Source organism: Dreissena polymorpha, chromosome 2 (assembly GCF_020536995.1).
Source record: "Dreissena polymorpha isolate Duluth1 chromosome 2, UMN_Dpol_1.0, whole genome shotgun sequence".
In the NCBI taxonomy this organism is placed as follows: Eukaryota; Metazoa; Mollusca; class Bivalvia; order Myida; family Dreissenidae; genus Dreissena; species Dreissena polymorpha.
Window position 1 is genome coordinate 67,448,464 of NC_068356.1, and position 17,237 is coordinate 67,465,700.

Below are 17,237 nucleotides of genomic sequence, written 5' to 3' on the forward strand. Positions count from 1 at the left end.
CCCAGATATTGAAGGCACCAGCTTTAAATCTTAAATGTACAGTTAAGCTTTAAGAGGCTCAAAATGGCCACAATCACCTGCGTTTGAAAATATGGAGTGAAATGGCCAAATGGACAGATAAACCAGCCAATATATTGGTGCAATATGCACGGGAAGGTATTAATATGCAAGAAAAACACATTTTAGTCAAAATAAATTTCTCTTATAGGTTACAATACACTGAATACTTTTGGTGTTCAATGCTATACCCTCTAAAAAAAAATCTTCATGGAATTGAAGACACAATTCTCTGTATGGGCACTTGCCATGACTGTATTTTTGAATATTTCTGTGTTCATGTGGTAGGGAAAACATTGTTGTACACAACGAATTCACTGTTTTGCTTTTCGGTTGGAGACTACATGAGACCAATGACAGTTGGCGGGAAACCATCATCAACTGGAGAAAAGCCGGTAAAAAGATGGCCATAAAACAGTGACCGCTGATTCGCATTGAGTTCTTTCTTACATATTGGATGACCTATCTTTTTTATTGTTTAAATCAATTTGTCTTTGAATGCTCTTTAAGAAAAGGTATGGTTATGAGGGTGTCTACGCGCAAAAGTTTGACTTTATTTTGTGTTAAAGTTATTGCTTTTACATTGAATTTGTTAAGGAAACCTTTTGGTACATTGTGACCTAAACTAACTTTGGGTTAAAATAAATTATAGTCTGCAAGTTGAAAAAATGGCTGATAAAGTGGATTTTTGGGCACTTCTTGGCAAAAAAATCACAGATAAGTGTATTAAATGCCTTAATTCTGAATGTCTGATATGGAATGGTGGCATTACAAGCAGTTCCCCACCCAATTATGGCCGAATCAGGGCTAAATTACCTTCTGATGAAAAATCAAAAGAATACTTGGTTCACCGTGTAGCGTTAATGTGATACATGAAGTCAACACTAAATGCCAGGGACTCTGTGAGCCACTTGTGCAACAATAGCTTGTGTGTTAAGCCTGAACATTTAAACATAGAGCCCCATTCCACGGCCATGGAACGGAGGACATGTTTACAGTTCGGACATTGTAACGACCATGGAACTGAGCCTGCCTGCATATTTGGTATTTATATGATTACCACAAGTTTCCTGGCATCCATTTATTCATAGAAATGCACTTAAAGTACATAAATGCTTGTTTTCTTCATTTATATCTATGTTTCTAAGGTATTTTTGCTTTTTTTAGCTGGAAGGAAGCCTGAGGCTGAGACGGGAGCCATTGCATAGAGACCTTTTGCCAAGGAGTGCCAGAGCTGGTAGTAGTCAAGCTGTATTATTATAATCACACAATTAACTAAGCATATTTATGATGTTTAAGGTGTGGGAGACTGTCAAAATCAGGTTTGGGGTCACTTATGCCCTTACCATAATGCATTTCTTCATGTAACTTGTAACGATAGTTCCGCGTCCTGGCACGTAAAGCTCGTGCTTTGATGGTAGCGGATAACCTCTTTCGCTTAAGTTCATTGCGGTCCTCGTACGCTAACTGCTTTATAACCTTTGAGCCCTGCGTGAGGTTTGCATGAAGTTCCATGGTTTTTGCAATGACAGAGTCAGCATAGCTATTGTTTAATTTGTGAACCTGTCCTTGAATGCAACCTACACAGTTGCGGGAGAACGTCACAGACTTAGGATTTACGGCTTGGTATGACCTGTTTGCTGCTTCGCATTTTTGAGTTGTGGTTAACAGTTTGGTTGCGTTAAGAGCAGCTGTACCCAAAACCATTTCAAGACATTTTTTAAGAACTTGTTGGTCACTGTTAACCATTCTAACCTTAACATTGTTTGGCATGAAGTTCTTCGCTTGCCTATTGGTACCAGCACAGACATAACTGTACTTTGCACAACTAGTACCGCAGTAACCATTGAAGCAAAGAATTATGGTTGAGATTACATCTACCATGACCTTCTTTAGAACTTCAATGTCACCCTGGTATTTATTGTGGGCAGCTTTAAGCTCAGCCATACACCTAGCCTTGACCGAAAGAGCGAATCGATTCCTGATATTAGTCTTGGAATGACCCTTAAGCATGCCCTTCGAGAAAGGTGCTTTGTTTAGCTCGCGCTTCAGCAAGTTGCCTAAATGCCTTAGATCCTTAAGGTGACCAACATTGTGACTGTGTGAGTTACGCACACCTTGAAATGCCCTACTGTCCCCATCGCAAGTGAAATTTGAAATTTTGATGTCCTGTGAGATCAGGTCTCCCAACACCTTATTGTATTTTCCTTCATCACCTATTGGTTCCCGCTCAGAAACATTTGCAGAACAATGCCCCGTATGATTGGGGCATTGAACAGATTGACCTTTATTTCTTAGCATTGATGAAGACCTACAGAGTTTATTTGCCACCAGAACCCCTACAATTTGCTTCTTTTTAGTATTGTTTTCGCACATTGTGCTTACAGCTATGGTTCCAGCTTGGAAGGGTGTCGCGTCAGACTTAAAAATTGGATTATTGTAGCAAGTGTCCCCTTCCACATTAACCAAAGAGGGATCTCTTTGACCTATTTTGGCATTTTCAGCCACCAATTCCTTTCTAATCTGGCACATACTTCTCTCATTAAGGGACTTGAGGGCAGTATCAACCTTGTTTGCTTGTTTTTGCATGGCCTGTGGAGACGGGGCGATAATATTTGTAGAGTTAAGAATTCTGCGGAAACCTGTGTTCCCAATAGAAGTGCTGGCAACACCTATTTGGGACCCTACATTAATCTGAGCTGGCTTTCTGCCCCTTGTACTTGATGGGACCTCATTGTACAGCTTATAATGCTCACCTACATATCTGCATCTTGTACAATGTAACCTTTCCTTCCAGCCTAAGCCCCACTTTATGGAAGCACTGCCATCAATTACCAAGTCACCCTTACATTTAGCACTTCTTAACCTATGCTTTCTATTTTCAGAGGACATCATAGACTGGAGTAGGGCGGGACATAGACCTTGTTCGTTAGTAAGTCTGGATGGACTTTTGATGGAGCGGGAACCCGTAACATATCTACGTAGCGAGTCCTGTTCACTCGCCGACGCAAGGGCTTAGCTGGGGTTTTAGAGCCGTCTACATCCCGAAAAGTGAGAATATTGTCATTGTAAGCTACCCTTGCTTCAAAGGATGACTTTTCTAACCTTACATAGGTTGTGTTGGAGTTTGACCTTCTTCATACATGCCATAATTTTTCAGACCAATTCCGGGACATTGAGTTAAATTGTCCGGGACTTTTGCCGATTTTCCGGGACATGTATAAAATGTAGCGATATTTATAGACATATGCATTTTTGGTACGTTTTTTGTGTTTCGCAACGTTAATTGCAAAAGTTTGAAAGCCTATCCGAAATACACTTGATCTATTAACGTCAAATTAAACATTACTACTTCCGTTACTAGATACAAGCCACGTGTTTTCAGTGTAAGCGTTCTAAACATAGATGGTGACGTCACTGCGTTATTGTTATTAAGACCGGTGTGTAACGGTAGTTGTTGATACGCCTTTATTCATTTATAACATTTATATAATAAACAAGAGTGCCAAACTGTCACAAGATACGCCCGTTTTAAGACTTTGGACAACTTGATAACTTTACCATGACCCATATTTGAACTTGACCTACATATCATCTAGACACAACTTCTGACCAAAGTTGGTGAAGATCTGATGAAAACTACTTCAATTAGAGAGCAGACACCATGCTAAATGCTTGAAATGCACTACGGGACCTCGTGACCTAGTTTTTAACCTGGCAAGACCCATATTTGAACTTGACCTACATGTAGATATTGTCTAGACACAACTTCTGACCAAAGTTGGTGAAGATCGGATGAAAACTACTTCAATTAGAGAGCACTTGCTAAATGCTTGAAATGGTTTAAGTGACCCTGTGACCTAGTTTTTGACCTGGAATGACCCATATTCCAACTTGACCTAAATACTGTCTAGATACAACTTCTGACCAAGTTTGGTGAAGATTGGATGAAAACTACTTCAATTAGAGAGTGGACACCATGCTAAATGCTTGAAATGCACTAAGTGACCCTGTGACCTAGTTTTTGACCCAGCATGACCCATATTCGAACTTGACCTAGATATTGTCTAGATACAACTTCTGACCAAGTTTGGTGAAGATCGGATGAATACAATTTGAATTAGAGTCCGGACAAAGTGGCGCCGTTGAAAATGCACTAATTGACCCTATGACCTAGTTTTTGACCCGGCATGACCCATATTCGAACTTGGCCTATATATCAACTAGATGCAACTGCTGACCAAGTTTGGTGAAGATCGGATGAATACAATTTGAAATAGAGTCCGGACAAAGTGGCCCCTTTGAAAATGCACTTATTGACCCTATGACCTAGTTTTTGACCCGGCATGACCCATATTCGAACTTGGCCTAGATATCAACTAGATGCAACTGCTGACCAAGTTTGGTGAAGATCGGATGAATACAATTTGAATTAGAGTCCGGACAAAGTGATGCCTTCCGCCCGCCGCCCGCCGCCCGCCCGTCGCCCGCCGCCCGCCCGCCGCCCGCCGCCAAGGGGTTTCACATAATACGTCCCGTATTTTATACGGGCGTATAAAAATACAACAATACAGTACCGTTAGATTGTCAACTCAAATCAATTCACAATACATACTGCTTTTAATTTTTTACTCAGCGATGTTGGACTTCAGATGTGTGAACAACTATCCTTTGCCCTTATGCAGCGAGAAATAATGACGTAGTAGATTAAAGTCAATTAACAACCACATTAAACAACAATGCCGCCTTTTTGCGAACGTGCGACAATCGATATGATAACAGGACCCCTGTTAATTGATCGATTTTGACACGAAGAGTAGTCTGCCTATTCGGGTAGGCATTGCCATGGAGACGCTGCAGATATACACAGATTCGAGGTGCAGTTAAGCCTAAGGTAAGGTACATGTATATATCGATTTTGTAAATTCCGGGACATTTGACAGATTTCCGGGACAGCGGGACAAGTTCTTCATTTCCGGGACTGTCCCGGACAATCCGGGACATATGGCATGTATGACCTTCTTTCATAATGATATTTTCTACCCTTATTCAGACTAAGTCCACCGGGCTTAAAGGCTGTATTGAGCAACTTTTTCTTACGCTTGGTAAGAAACCCCATTTTGACCAGGTTGTTAGCTTAAAAAAGAGTCAAAGAACTTGATTTGCACCCAAAATATGCTATTTTACAATCCCTTTAACCTTTAAATGTGAGCAGGCAATTCAAATTGATCACCTGCTGCAGCTTAAAGGCACCCATGACATTATATACTAGAATGTACCATTGGGGCCTGTAATTAAAGGGGCTGGCTGCAACAAACAATGTGCTTTCAAGATTTCACACTTTATTGGTGTGAAACAAGCAATTAATGAAAGCTGATTCAGATTTCTACACTTCAAAGTATCTTTGATCTCCACATTTTGCTAATTGTATAATGGTCTTGGATGAAATTTGATTTCTGTGTGTGATGGAATTGACATTTTTGGGGTAAAAAAAATAAAAAAAATACACAAAAAGCCATAAAAAAATATGGCTTAAATTGAAAATAACTAACAAAGGCATTCTTTCCTCACCCCACATAAGCCCCATGTGCATGTTTATTTGGTTTGTTTCGGTATTTTGTCCCAGATATTGAAGGCACCAGCTTTAAATCTTAAATGTACAGATAAGCTTTAAGAGGCTCAAAATAGCCTTCCGCAGGCCACAATCACCTGCGTTTGAAACTATGGAGTGAAATGGCCAAATGGACAGATAAACCAGCCAATATATTGGTGCAATATGCACGGGAAGGTATTAACATGCAAGAAAAACACATTTTAGTCAAAATAAATTTCTCTTATAGGTTACAATACACTGAATACTTTTGGTGTTCAATGCTATACCCTCTAAAAAAAAATCTTCATGGAATTGAAGACACAATTCTCTGTATGGGCACTTGCCATGACTGTATTTTTGAATATTTCTGTGTTCATGTGGTAGGGAAAACATTGTTGTACACAACAAATTCACTGTTTTGCTTTTAGGTTTGAGACTACATGAGACTTTGACAGTTGGCGGGAAACCATCATCAACTGGAGAAAAGCCGGTAAAAAGATGGCCATAAAACAGTGACCGCTGATTCGCATTGAGTTCTTTCTTACATATTGGATGACCTATCTTTTTTATTGTTTAAATCAATTTGTCTTTGAATGCTCTTTAAGAAAAGGTATGGTTATGAGGGTGTCTACGCGCAAAAGTTTGACTTTATTTTGTGTTAAAAGTTATTGCTTTTACATTGAATTTGTTAAGGAAATCTTTTGGTATATTGTGACTTAAACTAACTTTGGGTTAAAATAAATTATCGTCTGCAAGTTGAAAAAATGGCTGATAAAGTGGATTTTTGGGCACTTCTTGGCAAAAAAATCACAGATAAGTGTATTAAATGCCTTAATTCTGAATGTCTGATATGGAATAGTGGCATTACAAGCAGTTCCCCACCCAATTATTGCCGAATCAGGGCTAAATTACCTTCTGATGAAAAATCAAAAGAATACTTGGTTCACCGTGTAGCGTTAATGTGATACATGAAGTCAACACTAAATGCCAGGGACTCTGTGAGCCACTTGTGCAACAATAGCTTGTGTGTTAAGCCTGAACATTTAAACATAGAGCCCCATTCCACGGCCATGGAACGGACGACATGTTTACAGTTCGGACATTGTAACAGCCATGGAACTGAGCCTGCCTGCATATTTGGTATTTATATGATTACCACAAGTTTCCTGGCATCCATTTATTCATAGAAATGCACTTAAAGTACATAAATGCTTGTTTTCTTCATTTATATCTATGTTTCTAAGGTATTTTTGCTTTTTTTAGCTGGAAGGAAGCCTGAGGCTGAGACGGGAGCCATTGCATAGAGACCTTTTGCCAAGGAGTGCCAGAGCTGGTAGTAGTCAAGCTGTATTATTATAATCACACAATTAACTAAGCATATTTATGATGTTTAAGGTGTGGGAGACTGTCAAAATCAGGTTTGGTGTCACTTATGCCCTTACCATAATGCAATTCTTCATGTAACTTGTAACGATAGTTCCGCGTCCTGGCACGTTAAGCTCGTGCTTTGATGGTAGCGGATAACCTCTTTCGCTTAAGTTCATTGCGGTCCTCGTACGCTAACTGCTTTATAACCTTTGAGCCCTGCGTGAGGTTTGCATGAAGTTCCATGGTTTTTGCAATGACAGAGTCAGCATAGCTATTGTTTAATTTGTGAACCTGTCCTTGAATGCGACCTACACAGTTGCGGGAGAACGTCACAGACTTAGGATTTACGGCTTGGTATGACCTGTTTGCTGCTTCGCATTTTTTAGTTGTGGTTTACAGTTTGGTTGCGTCAAGAGCAGCTGTACCCAAAACCATTTCAAGACATTTTTTAAGAACTTGTTGGTCACTGTCAACCATTCTAACCTTAACATTGTTTGGCATGAAGTTCTTCGCTTGCCTATTGGTACCAGCACAGACATAACTGTACTTTGCACAACTAGTACCGCAGTAACCATTGAAGCAAAGAATTATGGTTGAGATTACATCTACCATGACCTTCTTTAGAACTTCGATGTCACCCTGGTATTTATTGTGGGCAGCTTTAAGCTCAGCCATTAACCTAGCCTTGACCGAAAGAGCGAATCGATTCCTGATATTAGTCTTGGAATGACCCTTAAGCATGCCCTTCGAGAAAGGTGCTTTGTTTAGCTCGCGCTTCAGCGAGTTGCCTAAATGCCTTAGATCCCTAAGGTGACCAACATTGTGACCGTGTGAGTTACGCACACCTTGAAATGCCCTACTGTCCCCATCGCAAGTGAAATTTGAAATTTTGATGTCCTGTGAGATCAGGTCTCCCAACACCTTATTGTATTTTCCTTCATCACATATCGGTTCCCGCTCAGAAACATTTGCAGAACAATGCCCCCTATGATTGGGGCATTGAACAGATTGACCTTTATTTCTTAGCATTGATGAAGACCTACAGAGTTTATTTGCCACCAGAACCCCTACAATTTGCTTCTTTTTAGTATTGTTTTCGCACATTGTGCTTACAGCTATGGTTTCAGCTTGAAAGGGTGTCGCGTCAGACTTAAAAATTGGATTATTGTAGCAAGTGTCCCCTTCCACATTAACCAAAGAGGGATCTTTTTGACCTATTTTGGCATGTTCAGCCACCAATTCCTTTCTAATCTGGCACATACTTCTCTCATTAAGGGACTTGAGGGCAGTATTAACCTTGTTTGCTTGTTTTTGCATGGCCTGTGGAGACGGGGCGATAATATTTGTAGAGTTAAGAATTCTGCGGAAACCTGTGTTCCCAATAGAAGTGCTGGCAACACCTATTTGGGACCCTACATTAATCTAAGCTGCCTTTCTGCCCCTTGTACCTGATGGGACCTCATTGTACAGCTTATAATGCTCACCTACATATCTGCATCTTGTACAATGTAACCTTTCCTTCCAGCCTAAGCCCCACTTTATGGAAGCACTGCCATCAATTACCAAGTCACCCTTACATTTATCACCTTTTAACCTATGCTTTCTATTTTCAGAGGACATCATAGACTGGAGTAGGGGACATAGACCTTGTTCGTTAGTAAGTCTGGATGGACTTTTGATGGAGCGGGAACCTGTAACATATCTACGTAGCGAGTCCTGTTCACTCGCGGACGCAAGGGCTTAGCTGGGGTTTTAGAGCCGTCTACATCCCGAAAAGTGAGAATATTGTCATTGTAACCTACCCTTGCTTCAAAGGATGACCTTTCTAACCTTACATAGGTTGTGTTGGAGTTTGACCTTCTTTAATAATGATATTTTCTACCCTTATTCAGACTAAGTCCACTGGGCTTAAAGGCTGTATTGAGCAACTTTTTCTTACGCTTGGTAAGAAACCCCATTTTGACCAGGTTGTTAGCTTAAAAAAGAGTCAAAGAACTTGATTTGCACCCAAAATATGCTATTTTACAATCCCTTTAACCTTTAAATGTGAGCAGGCAATTCAAATTGATCACCTGCTGCAGTTTTTTCTTTTTGGGTTTTTTTCGAGTGCACCGGAATTGTCTCCCATATGGCCATCGCCCCCAGAAAGACGTGTTAGTTGGTTACGGGGGATATAGCAAGATACAGAAGACACCCAGTTCCAGAGGTGACCCTGGGTCTTTTAGTGCCCGGTGTATAGCACCTAGTACACTGCACCTCGGTTTAACATCTCATGCTAAAGACGAGTTAGTAGGTTAGGTGCAGCGGGGGATCGAACCAGCGATCTCTGGATTGTGAAGCCAGTGTGTTACCACTAGACCACGGATCCGCTGCTGCTGCAGTTTAAAGGCGTCCATGACATTATATACTAGAATGTACCATTGGGGCCTGTAATTAAAGGGGCTGGCTGCAACAAACAATGTGCTTTCAAGATTTCACACTTTATTGGTGTGAAACAAGCAATTAATGAAAGCTGATTCAGATTTCTACACTTCAAAGTATCTTTGATCTCCACATTTTGCTAATTGTATAATGGTCTTGGATGAAATTTGATTTCTGTGTGTGATGGAATTGACATTTTTGGGGTAAAAAAATAAAAACAAGAGCACCGCCTTGCGGGTGCAGACCGCTCATCTATTTTCTTTTTAAAGGTGAAGGGACTCCAATTTTTAATCACAAAGGAGGGAGGGGTGGAGTGAAGAGGGGTGCATTGCGTGGGGGTGTGGACATTTATTACATTATCTTCCAAAAATGCGAAAAAAAGGAAAAACAAAAAAAAAATCGGGGGTGGGGGGGGGGGGGTGGGGGTGGGGATTCTTGGGTGCGATGGTTGGACAGTATTTCAAACATAAAATAATAAAAATAAATATTTGTGTTTTTTAACCGTTTAAAAAAAAAAATTGGGGGGGGAGTGAGGTGGGGAGGGGTATAGTGTGAGGGGTGTGGTGGTAATTTATGAGATGATCTTAAAAAAAAAAAAAAAAAAAAAAAATTAGGGGGGGATTCGGGTGGGGGGAGGGGGGGGTGGGGGGGATTCTTGGGTGCGATGGTTGGACGGTATTTCAAACATAAAATAATAAAAATAAATAGTTAAGTTTTTTATCCGTTTAAAAAAAAAATTGGGGGAGGGGGTGGGGTGGGTGGGGGGGGTATAGTGTGAGGGTGTGGTGGTCATTTGTGAGATGATCTTGAAAAAAAAAAAAAAAAAAAAAACAAGATGTGTTTGTGAAACACAATGTCCCCCTATATGATGTTTGACATTGTAGGATGACCTTGACCTTGTGAAGGATGACCTTGACCTTGACCTTTCACCACTCAAAATGTGCAGCTCCATGAGATACACATGCATGCCAAATATCAAGTTGCTATCTTCAATATTGCAAAAGTATTAATAAAATAAGCGATTTGGGCCACATATATTTGACCTCTTACCTTGAAGGATGACCTTGACCTTGACCTTTCACCACTCAAAATGAGCAGCTCCATGAGATGCACATGCATGCCAAATATCAAGTTGCTATCTTCAATATTGCAAAAGTATTCATAAAATGAGCGATTTTGGCCACATATAATTGACCTCTGACCTTGAAGGATGACCTTGACCTTGACTTTTCACCACTCAAAATGTGCAGCTCCATGAGATACACATGCATGCCAAATATCAAGTTGCTATCTTCAATATTGCAAAAGTATTCATAAAAAGAGCGATTTTAGCCACATATATTTGACCTCTGACCTTGAAGGATGACCTTGACCTTGACCTTTCACCACTCAAAATGTGCAGCTTCATGAGATACACATGCATGCCAAATATGAAGTTGCTATCTTCAATATTGCAAAAGTTATTGCAAAATGTTAAAGTTGGCGCAAACAGACAGACCAACAGACAGACCAACAGACCAACAGACAGACCAACAGACAGACCAACAGACAGACCAACAGACAGGGCAAAAACAATATGTCCCCAGTGGGGGACATAAAAAAAGGGGGGGGGGAAGGGGGGGGGGCACGGGCGATGGTTTGGGTGGAGTCTATTGCGGTATGTCAGGTAAGAGTAGTTTTGTCAAAGTATCAATCAAATCTAATCATAAATAAAGAAGTTATGGCAATTTTAGCAAAATTTAATCATTTGACCTTGAGAGTCAAGGTCATTCAAAGGTCAAGGTAAAATTCAACTTGCCAGGTACAGTAACCTCATGATAGCATGAAAGTATTTGAAGTTTGAAAGCAATAGCCTTGATACTTAAGAAGTAAAGTGGATCGAAACACAAAATTTAACCATATATTCAAAGTTACTAAGTCAAAAAAGGGCTATAATTCCGTAAAAATGACATCCAGAGTTATGCAACTTGTCCTTTTACTGTACCCTTATGATAGTTTGCGAGTGTTCCAAGTATGAAAGCAATATCTATGATACTTTAGGGGTAAAGTGGACCAAAACACAAAACTTAACCAAACTTTCAATTTTCTAAGTATAAAGGGCCCATAATTCCGTCCAAATGCCAGTCAGAGTTACATAACTTTGCCTGCACAGTCCCCTTACGATAGTAAATAAGTGTTGCAAGTATAAAAGCAATAGCTTTGATAATTAAGGAATAAAATGGACCTAAACACAAAACTTAACCAAAATTTTCAATTTTCTAAGTATAAAAAGGGCACATAATTCTGTCAAAATGCACGCCAGAGTTATCTTACTTTGCCTACCCAGTCCCCTCATGATAGTAAGTAAGTGTACCAAGTTTGAATGCAATAGCATTGATACTTTCTGAAAAAAGTGGACCTAAACGCAAAACTTAACCAAAATTTTTAATTTTCTAAGGATAAAAAGGGCACATAATTCAGTCAAAATGCACGCCAGAGTTATCTAACTTTGCCTGCCCAGTCCCCTCATGATAGTAAGTAAGTGTACCAAGTTTGAATGCAATAGCATTGATACTTTCTGAGAAAAGTGGACCTAAACGCAAAACTTAACCGGACGCCGACGCCGACGCCAAGGTGATGACAATAGCTCATTTTTTTTTTTCAAAAAATAGATGAGCTAAAAATACACAAAAAGCCATAAAAAATATGGCTTAAATTGAAAATAACTAACAAAGGCTTTCTTTCATCACCCCACATAAGCCCCATGTGCATGTTTATTTGGTTTGTTTTGGTATTTTGTCCCAGATAATGAAGGCATCAGCTTTAAATCTTAAATGTACAGTTAAGCTTCAAGAGGCTCAAAATGGCCTTCCGCAGGCCACAATCACCTGCGTTTGAAAATATAGAGTGAAATGGCCAAATGGACAGATAAACCAGCCAAACTTAATATATTGGTGCAATATGCATGGGAAGGTATTAATAAGCAAGAAAAACACATTTTAGTCAAAATAAATTTCTCTTATAGGTTACAATACACTGAATACTTTTGGTGTTCAATGCTATACCCTCTAAAAAAAAAATCTTCATGGAATTGAAGACACAATTCTCTGTATGGACACTTGCCATGACTGTATTTTTTAATATTTCTGTGTTCATGTGGTAGGGAAAACATTGTTGTACACAACAAATTCACTGTTTTGCTTTTAGGTTGAAGACTACATGAGACTTTGACAGTTGGCGGGAAACCATCATCAACTGGAGAAAAGCCGGTAAAAAGATGGCCATAAAACAGTGACCGCTGATTCGCATTGAGTTCTTTCTTACATATTGGATGACCTATCTTTTTTATTGTTTAAATCAATTTGTCTTTGAATGCTCTTTAAATAAAGGTATGGTTGTGAGGGTGTCTTCGCGCAAAAGTTTGACTTTATTTTGTGTTAAAGTTATTGCTTTTACATTGAATTTGTTAAGGAAATCTTTTGGCATATTGTGGGGTGTTGCGGCAGTTTATTGAACCGAGCGTAAATTTATGGCCACACCGCTTGCTATTATCACGACCTGATATTGTATTTGCACTTGATACATATTCGGATTTCGGATATGAAACCGCGTTCATTTTCTTGAGTTAATTTTTGCGAGGCCTTTAAATGATGCCACGCAGAAAAGGAAAATTTGTAGCGCAAAACCGTTAAATACGAGAAGTTTTGTCATACGATCGTTTGAAGACCTGGAGCACAGATAGTTTACCAACAACGGACGAAATCCAGCATAATGACACAGTTTCGGACATGATTGATTCGGATACAATAGGTAATATCGAGGAAGAAATTGAACAAGTGTCAGAGACAGTTACAATTGAGTCTTCTGCTGAAACATCCATACCATCGGGAAGAAGAATCGTTGAGCTTGCTTATATTGTTGAGCAGTTAAATAAATGTTGCAAGTGTGACTCTGAATTAAATTTGACTAATACAATTCGTGAGGATCGATATGGGTTTGGGTCAGCTCTATCTGTTATGTGCCAGAACTGTGGGGCAATAAATAAACAAGGGCTGTTTGTAAAACATGCATGCCCCCCATATGGGCTGTCCGTTGTAGTGGCAGCCATTGTGTGAATACGTTTTTTGTCACTGTGACCTTGACCTTTGACCTGAAAATCAATAGCGGTCATCTGCGAGTCAAGATCAATGTACCTATGAAGTTTCATGATCCTAGGCGTATGCGTTCTTGAGTTATCATCCGGAAACCATTTTACTATTTCGGGTCACCGTGACCTTGACCTTTGACCTAGTGACCTCAAAATCAAAAGGGGTCATCTGCCAGTCATGATCAATGTTCCTATGAAGTTTCATGATCCTAGGCATAAGCGTTCTTGAGTTATCATCCAGAAACCATTTCACTATTTCGGGTCACCGTGACCTTGACCTTTGACCTAGTGACCTGAAAATCAATAGGGGTCATCAGCCAGCCATTATCGATTTACCTACGAAGTTTAATGATCCTAGGCATAAGCGTTCTTGAGTTATCATCCGGAAACCATTTTACTATTTCGGGTCACTGTGACCTTGACCTTACCTTGACCTTTGATCTAGTGACCTGAAAATCAATAGGGGTCATCTGCGAGTCATGATCAATCAACCTATCAAGTTTCATGATCCTAGGCCTAAGCGTTCTTGAGTTATCATCCGGAAACCATTTTACTATTTCGGGTCACTGTGACCTTGACCTTTAACTTAGTGACCTGAAAATCAATAGGGGTCATCTGCCAGTCATGATCAATCTACCTATCAAGTTTCATGATCCTACGCCTAAGCGTTCTTGAGTTATCATCCGGACACCATTTTACTATTTCGGGTCACCGTGACCTTGACCTTTGACCTAGTGTCCTCAAAATCAATAGGGGTCATCTGTGAGTCATGATCAATGTACCTATGAAGTTTCATGATCCAAGGCCAAAGCGTTCTTGAGTTATCATCCGGAAACCACCTGGTTGACGGACCGACCGACAGACCGACATGTGCAAAGCAATATACCTCCTCTTCTTCGAAGGGGGGCATAATAAGCTTCCTTAACAATCAAACAACTTGACTTAAAGTTTGAGATCAAATCCAATTTTTAAAAACATTTGAAACCTAAATCTGCATAAGTAATCTCAAACATATCAACCAAAGGAAATTCAAGCTCACAATTGTGTAACAATCATTCTAGATGTGATTTAGAATTCGAATGGTCGGCTAGAAACTGGGTTAGGCACAGGCAGTTGTTTTCTCAAGACAAACTGTATGTATAGCCTTCAAATACACAAATCTCACCTGATGGGGATTTGTGCACCAATATTCTCTCCACAGTTACTGGGCCGCGTGTTCTAGGCATTCTTCTGTAAAAATAATAGCTGTCTCAGTTTAATGACATCTCTGTGTCATTTGGTTGGATATAAAGTCAAAGCATGGTGTCATCTTATTTAAAATCAATTATTAACAAACAAACAAAACACACACATTAATTCCACATACCACATTAGTGTCAAAACGGACAATCTGGTTTCTATAACAATTATGTAAGACTTTTCCACTTCTGAAGTGGCAATATAATATTTATGCCTGTTTAAATTCAAGTGGTGCCATTCAAAATATCAACACTTTTTCAATTCAGGTAAAATTAACAAAAATGTTTTCTTAAATTACAAACTATATTTTATCCTTGACACTGTTTAAATCCCAGAGGTTACTGTTAAACCATTAAATTTCGTGTAGTACGAATTTTCGTGGATTTCGTTGGTCCACTGAACCACGAATTCAAGTACCAACGATTATTTATACATTCTTTTAGCCGAAATCGGTCATTTTTGAATGTCATTTCCGACATTTTCTTTTGTTTTCGGTTATCCGAGATATTTGTTTTTTGTTATAATTACTTTCCTTCAGTAGGTCACATTACACAATTTCTTGATTTATTAAAATATTTCCGAATTGAAAATGTTTTCTTCCACTGCATCGTTAGCGACCTGTGTCAATATTGCTTCAGTCATAGACTAAGCCTTTGCAAGGTTGGGCAATCCTGCTATAGCAGGGAAACGTGTCTGAACTGTTTCCGTTTTCAACCATTTTGAAAGAGACATTGTTTGATTGAGATATGCTAGTTAATACAATATGTTGTTTTCTTGATAAGTGTCTGGGTAATAATACTTTTTTACATAACGTCGTCAAATTAACAGTTTGCAGATTTTCACATTTGTTAATTAGTGCCAATTAAAGTTAAAAGAGATATAACGGTTTTCACACGTGTATTTTGGGGACCTTATTACTCAATTGTTACCGGTACTACTAAGAGACCGATTGCGCTGAGAATTGCACATATTGTCAAAACAACATTGATGGCAATTAGCGAGCAGGGACCCACATGTGCGCCGCTTTATCGATCTTTTATACAATCATTGGCGTTCGGCAACACTTTCATTCTTCAGTGCACATTAACCCCAAGTCTTGCTGTCAACACAGATTAGCAGATTATGCTTCGTTATTTCTCTGGTTGTTTTAGTAAAAGTTTAATTATAATGACGGTCAGTATTCCCAAAAAATTTGAAATCCACGAAATTACGTGTCAACGAATTTGATGATTTTTATTAAACCACGAAATTTCATACCGACGCATTTCTATACGTTTACAGTATATTTAAAATGTAACACTTTATTTAATACTGGTTTATACAAACTTCCTTTTCTTCAATAAATAAATACACATCTTTATGTGAATAAAAATCTTGTATTAACATATCGTTAAATGTTAGCAAAATATCTCCAGCTGAGCTATTTTACACTTTATGCTGTGGTCTCATGATGTAAATGGATGTTACCCATTTCCTATAAACATAAAATCAAATGATGGAGGTTATTATTCAAAACATTAAGATACATGAAAGCATAGGGCATGGAAACCTACCCATGTGTTTACTGTGCTGACTGATTAATCGAAACTCTCATCAACAACATAGAAAGACTAAATAATCAATCTCATCAACAGCATAGAAAGACTGAACAATCAAAACTCTGATCAACAGCATAGAAAGGCTGAATAATAAAAACTCTCATCAACAGCACAGAAAGACTAAATTATCAAAACTCCAATCAGCAGCATAGAAAGAAAAAATAATTAAAACTCTGATCGATAGCACAGAAAGACTGAACAATCAAAACTCTCAACGATAGCATAAAAAGACCAAACAATAAAAAAATCTAATTGGCAACACAGAAAGACAGGACAATAACAACAGGGCCATGATGGCTCTGTATCGCTCCACTGTTTTTTTATGCGAAAAAAAAACGTGCAATGCGCATGGGTTGAAATGTACTCAAGCATCTGACTTTCTCTTTCTATCCCTCGTCCCACTGGGCGCTTAAAGTTGGAAGGGTGAGCATTTTTATATATGGAACCAAAGTAACTACCGTGTTAACTAAACAGACTAAAAAGCCTGGAAATTGTTGCACAGGTCCTTTGCTTATAACGTAGGTACATTTATCTCTCCAAAAGATATTGTCGTTCTTTCTATTTCACATATTTTTAGATGCTGAAGATCAAATCTACGCATTTGATTTGAAACATATTCACAAGACCCATATGAATCAAAATGCCTTAACCCTTTTCCAAACGACACATTTTGGACAATCCCAATTTGAAAGAGGTTGCAGACGACAATTAAATTGTAATGGAATCTGAAGGAAATGATCAGGTAGGGAAGAAATAATTGTGATAAAAGGAGAAATTGCTCATCTTGAGCAATTTCTCCTTTTATCACAATTATTTATAAAGTCGTCAGCTACAA

At 39.0% G+C, this 17,237-nt stretch overlaps 2 protein-coding genes across 2 annotated transcripts in view; one reads left to right on the plus strand and one right to left on the minus strand.

Annotated features, from left to right (window-relative positions):
• The window catches only part of LOC127867437 (uncharacterized), a 221,551-nt gene that overhangs the window by 169,693 nt on the left and 34,621 nt on the right, over positions 1–17,237 (plus strand). The gene's annotated exons all lie outside the window — the stretch shown is intronic.
• LOC127869783 (uncharacterized) overlaps positions 1–17,237 on the minus strand; it is a 66,844-nt gene that overhangs the window by 46,399 nt on the left and 3,208 nt on the right. The window contains exon 2 of the mRNA XM_052412444.1: positions 14,731–14,795. Within this exon, the coding sequence (XP_052268404.1) occupies positions 14,731–14,791 (61 nt within the window). The 5' untranslated portion in view covers positions 14,792–14,795. The remainder of the gene's footprint in view (positions 1–14,730; positions 14,796–17,237) is intronic.